The sequence below is a fragment of the Salmo salar genome, chromosome ssa04 (genome assembly GCF_905237065.1).
Source record: "Salmo salar chromosome ssa04, Ssal_v3.1, whole genome shotgun sequence".
In the NCBI taxonomy this organism is placed as follows: domain Eukaryota; kingdom Metazoa; phylum Chordata; class Actinopteri; order Salmoniformes; family Salmonidae; genus Salmo; species Salmo salar.
In genome coordinates this window covers 20,412,308-20,429,275 of record NC_059445.1, presented here as the reverse complement: position 1 = coordinate 20,429,275, position 16,968 = coordinate 20,412,308, and the positions used below count along the sequence as shown (strand labels likewise).

Below are 16,968 nucleotides of genomic sequence, written 5' to 3'. Positions count from 1 at the left end.
TATGTGTGTGGCAAAAATGTAATCACAGGTAAGACATTTAACTCGTTTTCGGATAGTCCGTTTGTAACTCCACACACTACTTGTAGCTTTATAGTGTGTTGTTGGTCTTGGCTAGTTTAATGTTAAGGTTGGTAACTAGCTAGCTAATGTTAGCGCCTTCATGAAGAGGGGCTTGAGTGAAGAACAATATTACGTTTTTCTAAATAGTGAGAATGCTTGGGAGCTGGCAATGTAATCTTTAGACATGTTGTAATTTTCTTAAATTTAGTTTTGTAGTGGACTAAAACAAGCAGACAACAAAATTCCGTGTGAAAAATGTCAAGTTTTTGCTGTGAGGTAACCACGGGTTGTTTTCACCACAGGCGCGGTGCCCACAACGTTCTATTTAAAACCGACTGGCACTATACCAGAGAAGAAGAAGTAAACGGAAGTGAACAGTGACTATGAGCAATTTCCACGTTAGAGGTTTTATTGTTGTTATGAATACGTTTAACATCATAGAACTCAAAATATGACTAATTTAACTGCACAGCATCACATACGTACCCCATCTAGTGTTTAATTTGCGTTGAAGACAGGACTTGGTTAATGGATGTTATCTATGTAACGCTAACTAGTTGCTAAGTAACGTTACGCTAGCTAACAATGGCTAACTGTATGGTTTTTCACACACAAATAGCATCCATCATGGAGGTGCTAGCGAACGCAGCTGTGGTAGAGATCTGTAAACTCGTAGACGACGATTATGCAGTGTTTCGTTTGGAAATGACTCAAAGCCAGAAAGAAAACAGGTCATTGCAAAGGAAACTGCAACTACTGGAACTGAAGGTGGCACGGGAGCGCGCCGTTGCTAGTCCCAGTAGTGTCAAGATCCTCGACCGACACAGAAGAATGGCAAGAGGTACATTTTGCAGAAGGCCGAAGCTGAGCAGCCTGTCGCCGTTCATATAGCTCAGTGACTGTCGCTGTTCATATATAGCTCATTGACTGTCGCAGTTCATAAATTGCTCAGTGACTGACGCCCCATTCCGCTCTGTGTTCAGATGTATTATCCAGAATTGGGTCTTGGTCAGTTGTTGGATGGTGTGAAATAATTCCCCTGATTAGTAAGCTATCTTGTGCAAAGACATAATATCATATTCTAAACAGATTCTTGATTTACTGCGTTTTCTATTTACTCAATGAAAACAATGTTATGCATGGAATATAATACACCGATCAATAAATATTATATCAAGAAGTGATAACTTACATCCTTGCCAATTCTAGACGACAGTGTCAATAGTGTACAATATTCTGTTGACTATTGACGGTACCTAAACCTCTTATTTTCCCCCAATCATTCTCTCAGGTGAAAGACATCTCACTGGAGGACACAGGAGCTTTGTGAAGCCAGCCAGACACAATACATGCAGAGATGACCAACCAATCACTGTTGATGAGGGGAGTGGAACCTCAACCCAGAACGTTATCGTGATAGAGGTTAGTGTAATAGTGTTACATTAAAGTGTTACATTAAATATGTGACCAGTTTATTTCAGAAAGGCTCCCCTCATCTATCCACTTGCATACATGTACATCCTCATTTATCTGCCATAGGGGAGTTTGTGAGATTTCCTTACGACATTGTTATCCAACTTAACTCATGTACCGTTTTTAACCTCCACTCTTCTGGTGTCAGTCTACAGAGGCTGCAGGTCCTGGGGTCAAGCAGGAGAGGTCTGAAGGAAAGGAGGACCCATGGCACAGCAGAGACATCCAGAATGGAGCAGCTGGAGCGCCCCCTGTAGCCACAGAAAACCCCACCACTGCGCAGCCCAGGACCCGACACAGCATCACGGAGGTCAGTGGAACGCCGATCGACGTCCTCAAGTCAGAGACAGACACTGAGACTTTAACTGTAACACAAATGCAATTACACAGAGGATCTGACCACAGATCAGACCCAGAGAGACTGGGCCTGGGGAGACTGGGCTGTCCTCCTGACTCAGAGTATTTACCTGTATTTCACCAGAGCCAGGGGACTGTTCATTCCCATGGTGATGGTGACTCGTTAGACACTGGAGGTGATGATCCGTCCTGTTCTTACGCTACAGAGATGGACCCTGGCAACATGCCCTTGGGTTTAGAGACACAGACTGATCTGTCTAGAGGGGACTGGAACCGGTACAGTAGTAGTGTATACTCTGAAGGGTGCCTAGATGAGAAAGGCAAGTGTCTGGGCGTAGATGAAGGGACTGTGAAAGTGGAGGGCGACGTTCCTCCCACATGGAATGCAGATAGCCACCTAGGAGATGGACTCACACAGGGCAGAGATTTCTTAGATTACAGGGAAAGCTTAGAGACAAATCCAAATATCGCGACCCACTCCTCTTTACACACGTTTAGGGATCGCAACCCAGTGTCCAGATCGATGGGGCCTACTGATCCACACCACCTCGTCCTTTTCGATAAGGGATTGAACTCAAATGACAGAGCTAGAGCCCAGGCTCGGGGAGGGGGAGCAACATCAGGCAAAAGTAAAGAGAAACGGTTCCTCTGCATGTTCTGTAACAAAGGTTTCAGCTGCCCCCAGAAGGTGGAGATTCACCAGAGGGTCCACACAGGGGTGAAACCCTTCAGCTGTACCCAGTGTCCCATGGCCTTCGCTCAAGCTGGTGACCTGAAGAGGCACCAGAGGGTCCACACGGGGGAGAAACCCTTCAGCTGTACCCAGTGTCCCATGGCCTTCGCTCAGGCTGGTCACCTGAAGAGACACCAGAGGGTCCACACAGGGGAGAAATAATACAGCTGACCCCGTTGTCAGAAGAGATTCTTACGCCAGCTGAAGATGCACCTGAAGGTCCACACGGGAGAAAGGCCATTCGCCTGTACGCACTGCAGGAAGAGGTTCTCAGAGAGGAGCTACCTCAGGATACACCAACAGAAAAAACATTCCACTCTATAACATAGAAAGCAACCATTCCACTCAATAGCTTCTGATGGTTGTATCAAACCCTGCATTAAAGACAAAGATGAATTTGGAATAACGACAGTAACAGAATCAGTGTTGAATATTCCTGGGTAGAATATTGCATCCAGACATTGTGTGATATATAAGGCATATATAGGGCTGGGTGATTCAAATTCATGTTTTAACGCAATGTTTCAAATGCATGTATCGCAATAATTTAGTTTTTATTTTGAGAATTTTTTTGCGTTCTACAGTGCCTTCAGAAAGTATTCATACCCATTGACTTATTCCACATTTTGTTACAGCCTGAATTAAAATAATAATAAATCTCAACCATCTACACAACACCCCATAATGAAAAAGTGAAAATGTTTTTAGACATTTTTGCAAATACAGAAATATCAAATTTACAAAATGTCTTGTTAAGCACATTTTTACTCCTGAACTTATTTAGGCTTGCCATAACAAAGACATTTCAGCTATTCATTTTGAATACATTTGTAAAAACAATTTCACTTTGACATTATGGGGTATTGTGTGTAGGCCAGTGACACACAGTCTTAATATTCAGGCTGTAACACAACAAAATGTGGAAAAAGTCAAGCGGCGTGAATACTTTCTGAAGGCACTGTCTTTTTGGTCTCGTGTCCTTCGCTCCTTCTGGCTGTGTGCACTGTGCACCTTCCCACTCGCACACAGACACCAAACCCTCCCCTGCCACTCACAACAACGATGATAGATAACTTAACCTTTCTGACAATACCCATTTTTTTTCTCAAAATTGTAGAACAGAGCAGATCCTACTAAAATGAGAGTATCAATGAACGTGATTGTGGAAAATGAATGCTCAGTTCTGTCGTGTGCTCGGCCTTGTGTTACCACGTACCGCTACCAGTATTTTAGCCAGTGTGTGTTTTATAAATGTGCAATGAGCATTAAAAAAGGAATTGGCAACTTGTTCTCATTCTGAGAAATAAGCATCTTCTTATGCAGGTAACCCACTTGATTTCAACACCAAAACAAAGTGAACAGGCCATGTTGTTCAAACAGTTGGAGATGGACAGGAGGGTGAAATCACAACAGTTCAACCTTGGTAGCAAGCAAATAGATCCAAGTTAACCAATAAACTTTGATTTGAAGTTGGCTAGACTTTAAATCTAAATATTAGCTGGCTACTCACTAGCACGTGGGCTTGGGCTTGAGAGATTGTTTGAGACCTGTGTTCATTTTCTATAATGCCTGCTTCAAGAGGCTAGTCATTATTAGTGAATGTGGATGGTTCTGTTAAAATGTTTAACAAAAATGGCATTTTCATAGACTTGAAAGCTAGATCAGTGATTATTGCAACAACAAAAAAGCAGTTTAAACTATTTTGATAAAATAATTACATTATTAGTGGGTCTTATGGTTGTGGAAGGCTTGTATTTAGCCTACAGTAGGTATAATTTTACAAGCCCTGATTTATTTATGACTGTTTGAAATGAATTGTATTGACCTTTTAATTGTGCAACAAAGCTTATTTAGAGAGAACTTTAGAAAATTGAGATAAATGAACCAAAAGTTTGAAAAATTGGAGCTGATTTTTTAAGCCATATTGCCCAGCCCTAGGCATATATAAGTCTAAAAAGGTATATATTGTGTTTGTACTGTGTGTTCACAAATGCCTATTTCATTACTTCCATTCAACTACTTAATTTCTTTCCCAAGACACTTTTAATGAGAAAATTGAGTTTATCATGCAGATTTCTAGTTGAGACGTGTATGTGTGGTTTTCATATGGTGTATTTAAAACTTGTGTTTTAATAAACACAAAATGGGACTTTTCATGCAGACTTTCATTGAGACTCTCTTTAGTATACATCACATCTGATCTCACCCTATTCTGCATATTCTGATAGCGCTTTATAACCAATATACACTTACTAAATATACCTACACAAACACCTACTGTACACGTCAAAATAGTTTAGTCAGGTTTGTCTGTTGGTTACTTTTGACTTATAGCTGACTTGTTTTACCCACAACATATTTATGTCCACCATGATGGTTTTAACAATAATGAAGTAATTCTATAACTACAGTATAGGACTCAAATGTAGTGGGGATGGGTAAACACTCCATGTTGACAGTGTGTTTATTATCTGTGTGTACGTACCTGAGGGAGTATGTCTGTAATCTGTATCACCTGTCTCTTCCAGGAGGAGGAGGGTCCAGAGGTGCTGCTGGTGAAGGAGGAGGGTCTGGGGAACCCTGAGGGGAACATGGTCATGGAGGACAACCAGACTACACCTCCTCCTGAACCCACAGAGGAACCAGCTGAGCAGCACAGGACCACACACAATCTCACTGAGGTGAGCCCACTGTAAACTACTGTCTGCATGTTTATGTCATGGCTCGTATCCACAAAGCCTCTCAGAGCAGAATAGCTAGGATCAGTTTAGCCTTTTAGATTATAATGAATAAAGCTATGTAGACAGAGCGGCACCAGAACATCCAAATTGTAATGTATTTCGTAGTTGGTTCAAGCAAAGAGGTGCATTAAAACAAAAAGTGGATTTAGCTAGTTCAGTGGAGACCAAAGGAACCTCAAGAGTTACTCAAACCTGTTCACAGGGTTGGTTATCTCATGTTTTTATACTTGAACAACAAAGTTAGTTAAGTTGGAAGTTTGTGTAGTTGAGCTTTGTAAACACAAATGAGTAATGAAGGGATCCATGAGACTTTAATGAGGACCAGCCAATTTGATACAGGATGCAGAGGTGTATATTAAAACTGTCACCTGTGATAAAACGAATGGAGCTATAGTGGACAGCATCTGAAGGTTTAAAACTAGTGGCTGCTGCAATCTTGTAAATGGTGGCACCAAAGTCGAGAACTGGCAGTTGACTGTTGACTGTACAATCTGCTTTCTGCTATTTAGGGAAAGGAAAGATCTATTTCTAAAAAAGAATCCCACTTTCAATCTTAGCTTTTTAACTAGCTCATCCATAACTTTTTTTAAACATTCAATCTTTGTCAATCCAAATGCCTAGATATTTATAGGCGGGAACCCAATGAAATGTAGTCCATCTGAAAGAAATTGCGAGAATTAGAGAACATGTATTTAGTCTTGCCCGCAATTAATTACACATTTTAAATCAACCAGGTCTCTCTGTAGGCATCAAAGTCAGATTGCAGCTCTAGCAGCCTGGTCAACAGTTGTGGCAATGCACACCCCTGAGTGCTTGCAGAGTGATGTCATCAGAGCGCAACGCATGTGGAACGAGAGGGCGCAAATTTTTATTTTTTTAAGTTTGTGAAGAAGTTTTCCTTTTGACTTTTTTTTTTAACTAGCCTACTGTCGGGTCACGTCAATTCGAATCTGGTATTAGAACAAATTATTTAGCAAAGAGTAACTCATGTTTTCTTTGTTCTTTAATTATTGCAAACACCTGAATGGTAAATATGTTGTTCGTATATACGGTCTCACTGTAACACCACGCAGGGCAAGACAGCGAAGAGAACGTCACATCCTTTGTTCTCCCTTATGTACTCTGACAGAGAAAGTTCCCGCTCATTGCTGGCCTGTCAGAGCGAGGATGAGCGTGGTTTAAACTTACTCATCTTATCGCTGGCATGCAGGCTGGTCCCATCCTCGTGACGCACTTCCTGTCGCCGGGTGTAGTTCTTGTCTTCAGCAGTTGACTTATCCGTAGTTTATATACTTAATATTGTAGCATAGCTTCCCCGGTATATTATATAGGTTATGCAAACAAATAGCCAGTTCAACCCTAACACTACCTCTTTAATTTGGATCCTGCGACGTGGTTAGCTCAGTTGCTGGGGGCCGATACTATCTGTCCTGGGACACTGCCAAAAGCTAAAGTCTGAAGAGCTGCTGCTTGGCGACGCAGCTAGCCTAGCTGCTAGCTATCAAGCTAGCCTAGCTGCTAGCTATCAAGCTAGCCAGGTTTCTTTGACATTTTGAACACAGACTGCAACGCAGTCCTCGGATAGTCCTGAACTTGTGGCTGTTTAAATCCCAGCTGTTTGTTGCTGTTTCCATCGGCCATGCGAGCTGTGCTGGCTGGAATTGCGTGGAGTAAGTTACCAGCGTTAGCCTACGTTGCTACTATTATGTCGCCCAAAGTCAAAGAAGGTTGTAAACAGTGTAAATCAACAAAAAATATGTCTACAAGCAATTGTTACAGCAACAGAAAAATGGCTTGAAGAGCTTTTCCCCAATACTGGTGGATTCCACTAACAAAAGAATGGACGATCTGACCAGGGAGAGGTGAATGTCATGGAAGAGATTTGCAGCAAGATGACATCAGGAGTGTTTGTGAATCACTATTACAGATGACTGGGAAAAGATTATCTAGAGGGACAATCCAGGAGGAATAACATTGTTGTGGATGGCATACCAGAGTGTACACAGTGAGAAAATGATCACTGAAAATCTGCAGATGGATCAAAAGAAGATTGATGTGGAGCACACCCACAGTTCTGGAAAACCTATAACCAGCCCAGGTGACAGACCCAGTCTGATCGTGCTCAAGTTCCTAAGGTTCAAGGACAAGATGGCTGTTCTGGAGAGAGCCAAGAACTTGAGAGGAGCCAACATCTTCCTAAACGATGACTGTGCGTCAGAGGCAGAAAGAACTTATCCCAGCTATGAAAGCTGCCAGATAGCATGGGGACATTGCTTACATCTGCTACGACAAGCTCATTGTCCACCCTCCGTCACAAAAGCTTGGGAGGAGTGAGAGAGCCAAGCTTCCGGGTCAGTAGCTTCAGCCCCACATCACACACACACCAACTGTCACTCACAAGTGCCTGATTGACTGACTTAGCTAAACAATGTTATTATTTTTCTCTCCATATTATGTCCATCTCAGCTAAGCTACCCAGGAAAGGGCTAAGAATAGCCCATATTAATTACAGTGCCTCCAGAAAGTATTAATGCCTATTGACCTATTCCACATTTTGTTGTTACACTCTGAATTCAAAGTGGATTAACTATATATTTTTTCTCACCCATGTACACACAATATCCTATAATGACAATAAGAAAACATGTTTAGACATTTTTTTGCAAATGTATTGAAGATGAAATACAGAAATAACTCATTTACAGAACTATTCACACCCCTGAGTCAATACTTTGTAGAAGCACTTTTGGCAGAGATTATAGCTGTGCGTCTTTCTGCATAAGTCTCTAAGAGTATTTATTTTGTGCTTTGTTTCAAACAGGATGCATGTTTTAGAATATTTTTTTATTTTGTACAAGCTTCCTTTTCACTGTCAATTAGGTTAGTATTGTGGAGTAACTACAATGTTGTTGATGTTTTAAAGTCACCATTGGCCTCATGGTTACATACCCGAGTGGTTTCCTTCCTCTCCGGCAACTGAGTTAGGAAGAACACCTGTATCTTGTAGTGACTGGGTGTATTGATACACCATCTAAAGTGTAATTAATAATTTCACCATGCTCAAAGGGATATTCAATGTTTGCTTTTTTTTAAATTTTTACCCATCTATCAACAGGTGCCCTTCTTTGTGAGGCATTGGAATACCTCCCTGGTCTTTGTGGTTGAATCTGTGTTTGAAATTCATTGCTCGACTGAGGGACCTTACAGATAACTGTATGTGTGTGGTACAGCGATGACACAGTCATTAAAAAAAATCAGGTGAAACACTATTATTGCACACAGAGTGTCTTGTATAAGCAGGTCCAATAATGTCCACTTCACTTTCATGGGCATATCACATCAGCCAGCCTCATCCCCTATCAGCCCTCACTCACCTGCTTCTCTCTGTCCGCTCTTCCTGCGCGTCTATTCCTTCCTCCCATTCCTCCAGCTAAATCACAGGTAGGCCTTTGCAAATATGAGCAAATCAGCCATTCTATGCAGTATTCTATTATACACTGAGGTTAAGTACAATGTGTTGTATCGAAGTATGAATTTCAGTGACATGTTTTTGGAGATATTTTTGAAAAATGTTAATAACTTTCGATGTGGTTTAGCACAGGATGCTAAGCCACACATTTTTTATTTATTTCCCCACCATGGTATTGTGATACTATTTGGTATCGTGATACTTGGCCTGGTATTGTATCGTTTGTTAAATGTTGGTATCGTGACAAAACTAGTTCAAATAAATTATGCAAAAGAGGTGGCAAAAAAGTCATGCTGCTCAGCTGATTGGTTGACATACTGTAAATGTAGATTTTTTTAAAAATGTATTTTTTTTTACATAACTTACCAAACTAAGATAAATGACATAAAACGCAATGGAAAAAAGACTTGAGTACCTTAAATGATATCATGAGCAGAAATCCCAATTCTTCTCCATCGCTCATTTTGATGGGTCATTTATAACAAAACCTTTTGATATTGCCAATCATTTCAATGACTAATCAGGACATACAAACTACAACCTCTCCTTAATTAGCCTAGTGTGCATGTGGGCCCAGATGTTGCACATGTACACTAGGCCCGAGCTCGTTATCCCTGGCTAAACCGTTCTTATACCTCAGTGGGCTAAACTAGCTGGCTAGCTGAAATATGCCAAACTTCATAAATACTGCACCCTCATCTTCAAAACTCCTTTGCTAGTGATACAATCATGTAATTAAGAAATTAGCTGGGGAAAAACTTATGTATTGTTTTGTTGAATAGTCATATCTGGTTTGAGATGTCTGTCATAAGACGACGGTGGTAAAGGATATCATTGCTACTTAACGTGGATCCAAGTTCAGTTTTGAGATCCACCGGCATCATTGGCGTAGGGTTAGCTGGACGTTTCTGACTGGTCTTGGAACTGTGACAACGGGAAGCCTCCCCCCGCTCGGCTCGATGGGATATGTAGGGATTTTGCCAACACAGCCAGATATTTACAGTCCTGTACCCTTAACCTTTTTTCAACTGACTATTAGTATAATGAGTAATCCAGGAATGTCACAAGTTAATTGACACAAGAAAACTTGCGTAAATAGCAACTCTACAGATCGCTATAACTACAATGAATGGCTAAATTACTTCCGGACACTCTTATGGTCAAGTCATAATGACAGAGTTGTTGTGAGGATGGGGAGGGGTATGTCTGTTGTTTTTGACACAAATCAACTGTACTGTAAAATCAGCTGTTAAGGGTCTGGTCTTGGCCCATCCTGATTACTGTCTGGTAATATGGTCAAGTGTAGCAAAGAAAGACCTAGCAAAGCTGCAGCTGGCTCAAAACAGAGCAGCACGCCTCGCCCTTAACTGCACAAACAGAACTAACGTCAACAACATGCATGCCAGTCTTTCATGGTTAAGGGTTTTATTTTTTAAATGTTATTTAACCTTTATTTAACTAGACAAGTCAGTTAAGAACAAATTCTTATTTACAATGACGGCCAAACCCTCCCAACCCGGATGACAATGGGCCAATTGTGCGCCGTCCCTATGGGACTCCCGATCACGGCCGGTTGTGATACAGCCCGGGATCGGACCAGGGTCTGTAGTGATGCCTCTTGCACTGAGATGCAGTGCCTTAGACCGCTGCGCCACTCGGGAGCCCTAAAGGGTTGACGAGAGATGAACTGCTTCTATTCTAGTTTTCATCCGAAGTATTACTGTGATGAAAATTCCAGATTGCATAATCAAATAACATTAAGCTCACACACCCATACATACCCCACAAGACATGCCACCACGGGTCTCTTCAGTCCAAGTGCAAAACGAATTCACGGCAATGCGCAGTATTATACTGAGCCATAATCGCATGGTACGCCCACCTCCAATTACTCAAGCATCTCATTGACCAGCGTGGACTGTGGCGACACACATACAGACACACCATGTTTTAGTTGTATTGTTTGTATATCGAATTTTACATTTGTGTGACTGTCCTTGTCTACCACTGTATAAGTGCTTTGTTACTTGTCGTCCTTTGTGTTTTTTGTGGACCCCAGGAAGAGTAGCTGCTGCTTCTGCAAAAGCTGATGGGGATCCAAATAACAAATACATAAGTGTCGTCTGCATACATGCCTTTCAATGATACACGTCCAAACCAAATAGTGCCAACTAAAGCCAACCTTTACTATTGCAGTCAGTAGACATGGAGGATGGGAAGCCTGATCTGCTGCTGGTCAAACAGGAGACAATAGAAGATGGACCAGAGAGCATTGACCTGCTGAGTGGACTAAAGATGGGGGAGCAAGGTAAGGGAGAAATACATATAGCCTACATACAGTAATAGATCTTCAATGGGAATAGTGATGCGCCTGGCTATTATTTTGTCTATTAAGTCTATTTTGTAACCTCTTCCTGCAGGTGGTTGGCTAGAGCCTAACAAAGGAGACTGGGTGGCCATCTTGGATTCCCAGACCAGTGCAGCCAATGTCCCAGGTGATGACATCTCTGAGCAGGCAAAGACCAGAAGTGACATAGTGGAGGTCAGTGGATGGGACAGCATCCTCAACTCTGGGCTGGGGAACAACACTGTTAACCACAACCAGAAACGGACAGTCGAACACAAAACAACATCCGGATTTAGTCTCCATGACAACAGATTGGCTGCGACCAGGACGAAGCATAGATTTGGTCCACGGCGGGGACGAGGAAGTGTCCGAATGCGGCAGGAGAGAACAGACACAGACTCAGCTAGCGATGCTCCGTCCTGCTCCTATAGTTGTGATTCAGAGAGACTGATGGCGCCTCAGGTTAACCCCCTAACAGGTGCTGCCTTCAGCCTGCCTTCTATAGGATCTATCAACTGGAACATGGACCCTGGGACAACACAGACACTCCCTGACCTTCATCCTCCTCACACTCTCCTAATGTTAAATCAGACCTCAGACAATGCCAGTGCCTCAACACTAAATGGCCACACAAGACCATTGACAAATGACAGTAGTAGAGACTGAATCAGCAGAGGTGGCGGCGCCAAAGAGAAGCGATTCTCGTGTTCATTCTGTGGGAAAGCCTTCAGTTTCCCCCAACAGGTGGAAATCCATCAGAGGATGCACATGGGGGAGAAGCCATTTGGCTGCCACCTGTGCCGGGCCAGTTTCTCCCACTCGTCCAACCTGAAGAGGCACCAGAGGGTCCACACAGGGGAGAAACCTTTCGGCTGCCACTTGTGCCAGGCCAGTTTCTCCCACTCGTCCAACCTGAAGAGGCACCAGAGGGTCCACACAGGGGAGAAACCCTGCAGCTATCCCAGTGTGAGAATAAGTTCTCCCACCAGCACCAGCTGAAGATGCATCTGAAGATCCACAAGGGAGAGAGGCCGTCAGAGAGGAGCTACCTCAGGATACACCAACAGGAAATGCACATGGCCCATGAATAGTGGCATGTAGTAGTACTAGTTAGTTTGTAGTTAATTCTGTTGGTTTTGGATGTAGTAGGGAACTGGATGAGGTGAACTGAGGAAATAATGAGTATGATGAGGCAGAATAGATGATATGGTGTCTGTAAAAATACTTCACTGATGAAGTGTCAACTTTGTTCTGTTTGATACTGGTGTTTTATAGTGAGATAATGATAGTGCCTTAATTCACTTTACTTGACATGAAGTACTGAAGATGTATGTAGTGTGCAATTCCACGGTAACAGTGATGCTGATAATCAATCAAATGTATTTATAAAGCCCTTTTTACATCAGCCGATGTCACAAAGTGCTTATACAGAAACCCAGCCTAAAACCACACACGGCAAGCAATGCAGATGTTGAAGCACAGTGGCTAGGAAAAACTCCCTAGAAAGGCAGGAACCTAGGAAGAAACCAGGCTCTGAGGGGTCCTCTTCTGGCTGTGCCGGGTTGAGACTATAACAGTACATGGCAAGATGTTCAAATGTTCATAGATGACCAGCAGGGTCAAATAATAATAATCATCACAGTTGTTGTAGAGGGTGCAACAGGACAGCACCTCAGGAGTAAATTTTCATAGCCGAGCATTCAGAGTTATAGACAGCAGGTGTGATAGAGAGAGAGTCAAAAACAGCAGGTCTGGGACAAGGCAGCACGTCTGGTGAACAGGTCAGGGTTCCATAGCCGCAGGCAGAACAGTTGAAACTGGAGCAGCAGCACAACAGGGCTGTCCCAGGGCTCAGGTCCTCCGGGAGGGGAGAGGGAGAGAGAATTAGAGGAAGCATATTTAAATTCACACAGGACACCGGATAAGACAGGAGAAATACTCCAGATATAACAGACACAAACAATTGCAGCATAAATACTGGAGGCTGAGATGCACTTTTTCACTTTAAAATGTATGCCAAGCAAAAACCATTGATTGCCAAGTTTAACAAACCATACACCTATATGCAGAAGTCTACTTTTAATAATTGCCTGACACTTTTACTGAAACATTTACTTGAGGAACAGGGCAGATACAAAGTTTGGTAAAAGGATGACTGTTTTTTGTTACTGCGTTTTCCAAAAACTTTTAAATATCTACTCCAAATTAAGATTCAAATATGTCTGCAGAAAGAATGAGGTGTCAGCTATGAGATGACACCTTGAGTTTGAAAAAAACCTATTTAGGTAATTGAACTACAGTAAGTGAAGTGAATCAACACCCAGTAACAGAATGACAGTAAGATAATTACATCATGGGTCCTTGATCTGTACTATACAGAAATGTATGCATAATTATGAGTGCTATTCTCTTCATGGTGATGTATGCTGAATAGGTACACAAAGGTAGAAAAATTTAATCCTCCTTTGCATGTTTGAGTATTATTCTAATAAGCTCCGCTCCCAAACAAGACCAAATTTGGTTGATCAAGACAGGACCAAATCTGTACCAATCATAGACATCTACAGTATGTTTCACAGGTTTGGACAGCACAGTATAGTTCAGAAGAGTACAGTAAAGAAAAGTCCAGTAGAGTATATTACATTATATTGTACTCTACTCATGTGTGCTCTACTGTACTGAACTATACTTTTCTTTACTGTAACTGTTTTGAGACTACTATGATTTCCTATTGTGGCAAATTCAGTCATTCTGTTACTGATTTTTCTGTCACTGTTAGCGATTTGATAAGAGAGAAGAGTTGTGTCTTTGGCAACCTCACCGATAGAATGAACAACCAGCCGGATTGGGTAGCAACACTAGATTTGTGTCAGGACAATAGCCCGTGGAAGGATGAAATATACTGCTCAAAAAAATAAAGGGGACACTAAAATAACACATCCTAGATCTGAATGAATGAAATAATCTTATTAAATTCTTTTTTCTTTACATAGTTGAATGTGCTGACAACAAAATCACACAAAAATAATCAATGGAAATCCAATTTATCAACCCATGGAGGTCTGGATTTGGAGTCGTACTCAAAATTAAAGTGGAAAACCACACTACAGGCTGATCCAACTTTGATGTAATGTCCTTAAAACAAGTCAAAATTAGGCTCAGTAGTGTGTGTCGCCTCCACATGCCTGTATGACCTCCCTACAACGCCTGGCATGCTCCTGATGAGGTGGCGGATGGTCTCCTGAGGGATCTCCTCCCAGACCTGGACTAAAGCATCCGCCAACTCCTGGACAGTCTGTGGTGCAACGTGGCGTTGGTGGATGGAGCGAGACATGATGTGCTCAATTGGATTCAGGTCTTGGGAACGGGCGGGCCAGTCCATAGCATCAATGCCTTCCTCTTGCAGGAACTGCTGACACACTCCAGCCACATGACGTCTAGCATTGTCTTGCATTAGGAGGAACTCAGGGCCAACCGCACCAGCATATGGTCTCACAAGGGGTCTGAGGATCTCATCTCGGTACCTAATGGCAGTCAGGCTACCTCTGGCGAGCACATGGAGGGCTGTGCGGCCCCCCAAAGAAATGCCACCCCACACCATGACTGACCCACCGCCAAACCAGTCATGCTGGAGGATGTTGCAGGCAGCAGAACGTTCTCCACGGCGTCTCCAGACTGTCACATGTGCTCAGTGTGAACCTGCTTCATCTGTGAAGAGCACAGGGCGCCAGTGGCGAATTTGCCAATCTTGGTGTTCTCTTCCAAATGCCAAACGCCCTGCACGGTGTTGGGCTGTAAGCACAACCCCCACCTGTGGACGTCGGGCCCTCGTACCACCCTCATGGAGTCTGTTTCTGACCGTTTGAGCAGACACATGCACATTTGTGGCCTGCTGGAGGTCATTTTGCAGGGCTCTGGCAGTGCTCATCCTGCTCCTCCTTGCACAAAGGCGGAGGTAGCGGTCCTGCTGCTGGGTTGTTGCCCTCCTACGGCCTCCTCCACGTCTCCTGATGTACTGGCCTGTCTCCTGGTAGCGCCTCCATGCTCTGGACACTACGCTGACAGACACAGCAAACCTTCTTGCCACAGCTCGTATTGATGTGCCATCCTGGATGAGCTGCACTACCTGAGCCATTTGTGTGGGTTGTAGACTCCGTCTCATGCTACCACTAGAGTGAAAGCACCGCCAGCATTCAAAAGTGACCAAAACATCAGCCAGGAAGCATAGGAACTGAGAAGTGGTCTGTGGTCACCACCTGCCAAACCACTCCTTTATTGGGGGTGTCTTGCTAATTGCCTATAATTTCCACCTGTTGTCTATTCCATTTGCACAACAGCATGTGAAATTTATTGTCAATCAGTGTTGCTTCCTAAGTGGACAGTTTGATTTCACAGAAGTGTGATTGACTTGGAGTTACATTGTGTTGTTTAAGTGTTCCCTTTATTTTTTTGAGCAGTATAGATAGTATGAATAAATTCATCAAAATAACATTTAATGATATGTCAATCATTTGAATATTTTGGTTCCTTTCACTGGCTATAGTCCCAACACAAATCTAGCGTTGCAATCCAATCCGGCTGGTCGTTCATTCTAATCGGTTAGATTGCCAGAGACGCGGCCCAGTCAATCTTTTTTGTTCTATATCTATGTACACGACCCAGTCGTTTGTTCCAAGTGTTCTTATGCCATACTGTCTGGCAACTTTCTTATCTCTTGCTTGCTAGCTAGCCAACTACGGCTAACACAGTCACGTCAAACAGTGCAGCCAGAACAACAGCAAAGTAGCTATATTTGCATTTGCTTCAGCTGTTTTCTAGTGACATTTATGGTTACATCCATAACAATGAGCTAATGATGCACGATTTCAGCCTAGCATAGAAAATGTGCTCTCTCGTCAGGACACTTTTCAGAGGAACTAGCCAACACAATCACTTCAAACTGAAGCTGGAAAGACTGCAAACTGGCTACATGAAAGTAGCTGCATAAAAATTATGGTAATTCATAATTTCGACTGGCTGAAAAACTGTCTGTCCATCCTGATGTGTTAATCCTCAAATGGAGATTGAATTTTAATATTGAAACGATGTTGCAAAGGTTGGAGAGACCGAGAGCAAGGTTTATACAAATCTCTTCCAAATGCTAGTCTAAAAGAAAGGGGAGATGATGTCTAGATGCTTATAAATTGCCTGGCTGGGCTGATGAGACAGTGGATTGTGCAGTGAGATGGAACAGTAAATAGGCATTTCAGCATCATAGCCTTAGCCGGTGGTATCTTGTGAAATAGACACGGGCTGGAACGCAGTTTTAACCAATCAGCATCCAGGATTAGACCCACCCGTTGTATAACTAAGCAATAAAGCATGAGAACAATTACCATGTGCTAACTCCCGACTTAGGGCACACGATAATCCTCGTGTTCAAGGGCCTTATTGTATTAATAAAATGGTTGCCAACATGTTTTCATTAAGTGTAAATTTGAGTAAATAAAAATGCATAAAGTAAATTTGTTTAATTTCATCCTTCCACCAGACGATGTAGTTCCGGCAAAAGCCTGTTAGTTATGAAGTTGCTAACCAAACAGGTTGGTTGGTAATTATTTTGGGATGTTTTGACCCATTCTATCCATTCCACGTCGCTATACTAAACAAATCATTACTAGCAAGCAGAGGTTCAATGATGACAAGAACTTCAATAAATAATCATTTATAAATGGGCAAAAAGAACTCCATCAAAGAAAGATTTGTTAAATAGGCAAAACCCAGCTAACTGTCAAGTCAATAATATAAC

The 16,968-nt window shown here is 42.6% G+C and overlaps 2 protein-coding genes across 3 annotated transcripts; both read left to right on the top strand.

The window, feature by feature from the left end:
• The first annotated feature begins 394 nt into the window (after positions 1 to 394).
• LOC106602626 (uncharacterized) lies at positions 395 to 8,309 on the top strand. Of its 2 annotated transcripts, XM_014195381.2 has the most exons (4): positions 396 to 901; positions 1,352 to 1,482; positions 1,682 to 1,843; positions 5,152 to 8,309. In XM_014195381.2, exons 1-4 carry the CDS (start codon positions 646 to 648, stop codon positions 5,317 to 5,319), a joined length of 717 nt encoding a protein of 238 aa, XP_014050856.1. In that variant the 5' UTR covers positions 396 to 645; the 3' UTR covers positions 5,320 to 8,309. The 2 variants fall into 2 exon arrangements, with proteins under 2 accessions (XP_045573549.1, XP_014050856.1); XM_045717593.1 differs by lacking the exon at positions 5,152 to 8,309 and having other exon boundaries at positions 395 to 901; positions 1,682 to 3,021.
• Positions 8,310 to 8,513: 204 nt separating this feature from the next.
• On the top strand, positions 8,514 to 12,585 carry LOC106602621 (uncharacterized). Its single transcript, XM_045717594.1, has 2 exons — positions 8,514 to 11,141; positions 11,254 to 12,585. The coding sequence occupies exons 1-2, from the start codon at positions 11,039 to 11,041 to the stop codon at positions 11,844 to 11,846; spliced, it is 696 nt and encodes a 231-aa protein (XP_045573550.1). The 5' UTR covers positions 8,514 to 11,038; the 3' UTR covers positions 11,847 to 12,585.
• Positions 12,586 to 16,968: the final 4,383 nt, after the last annotated feature.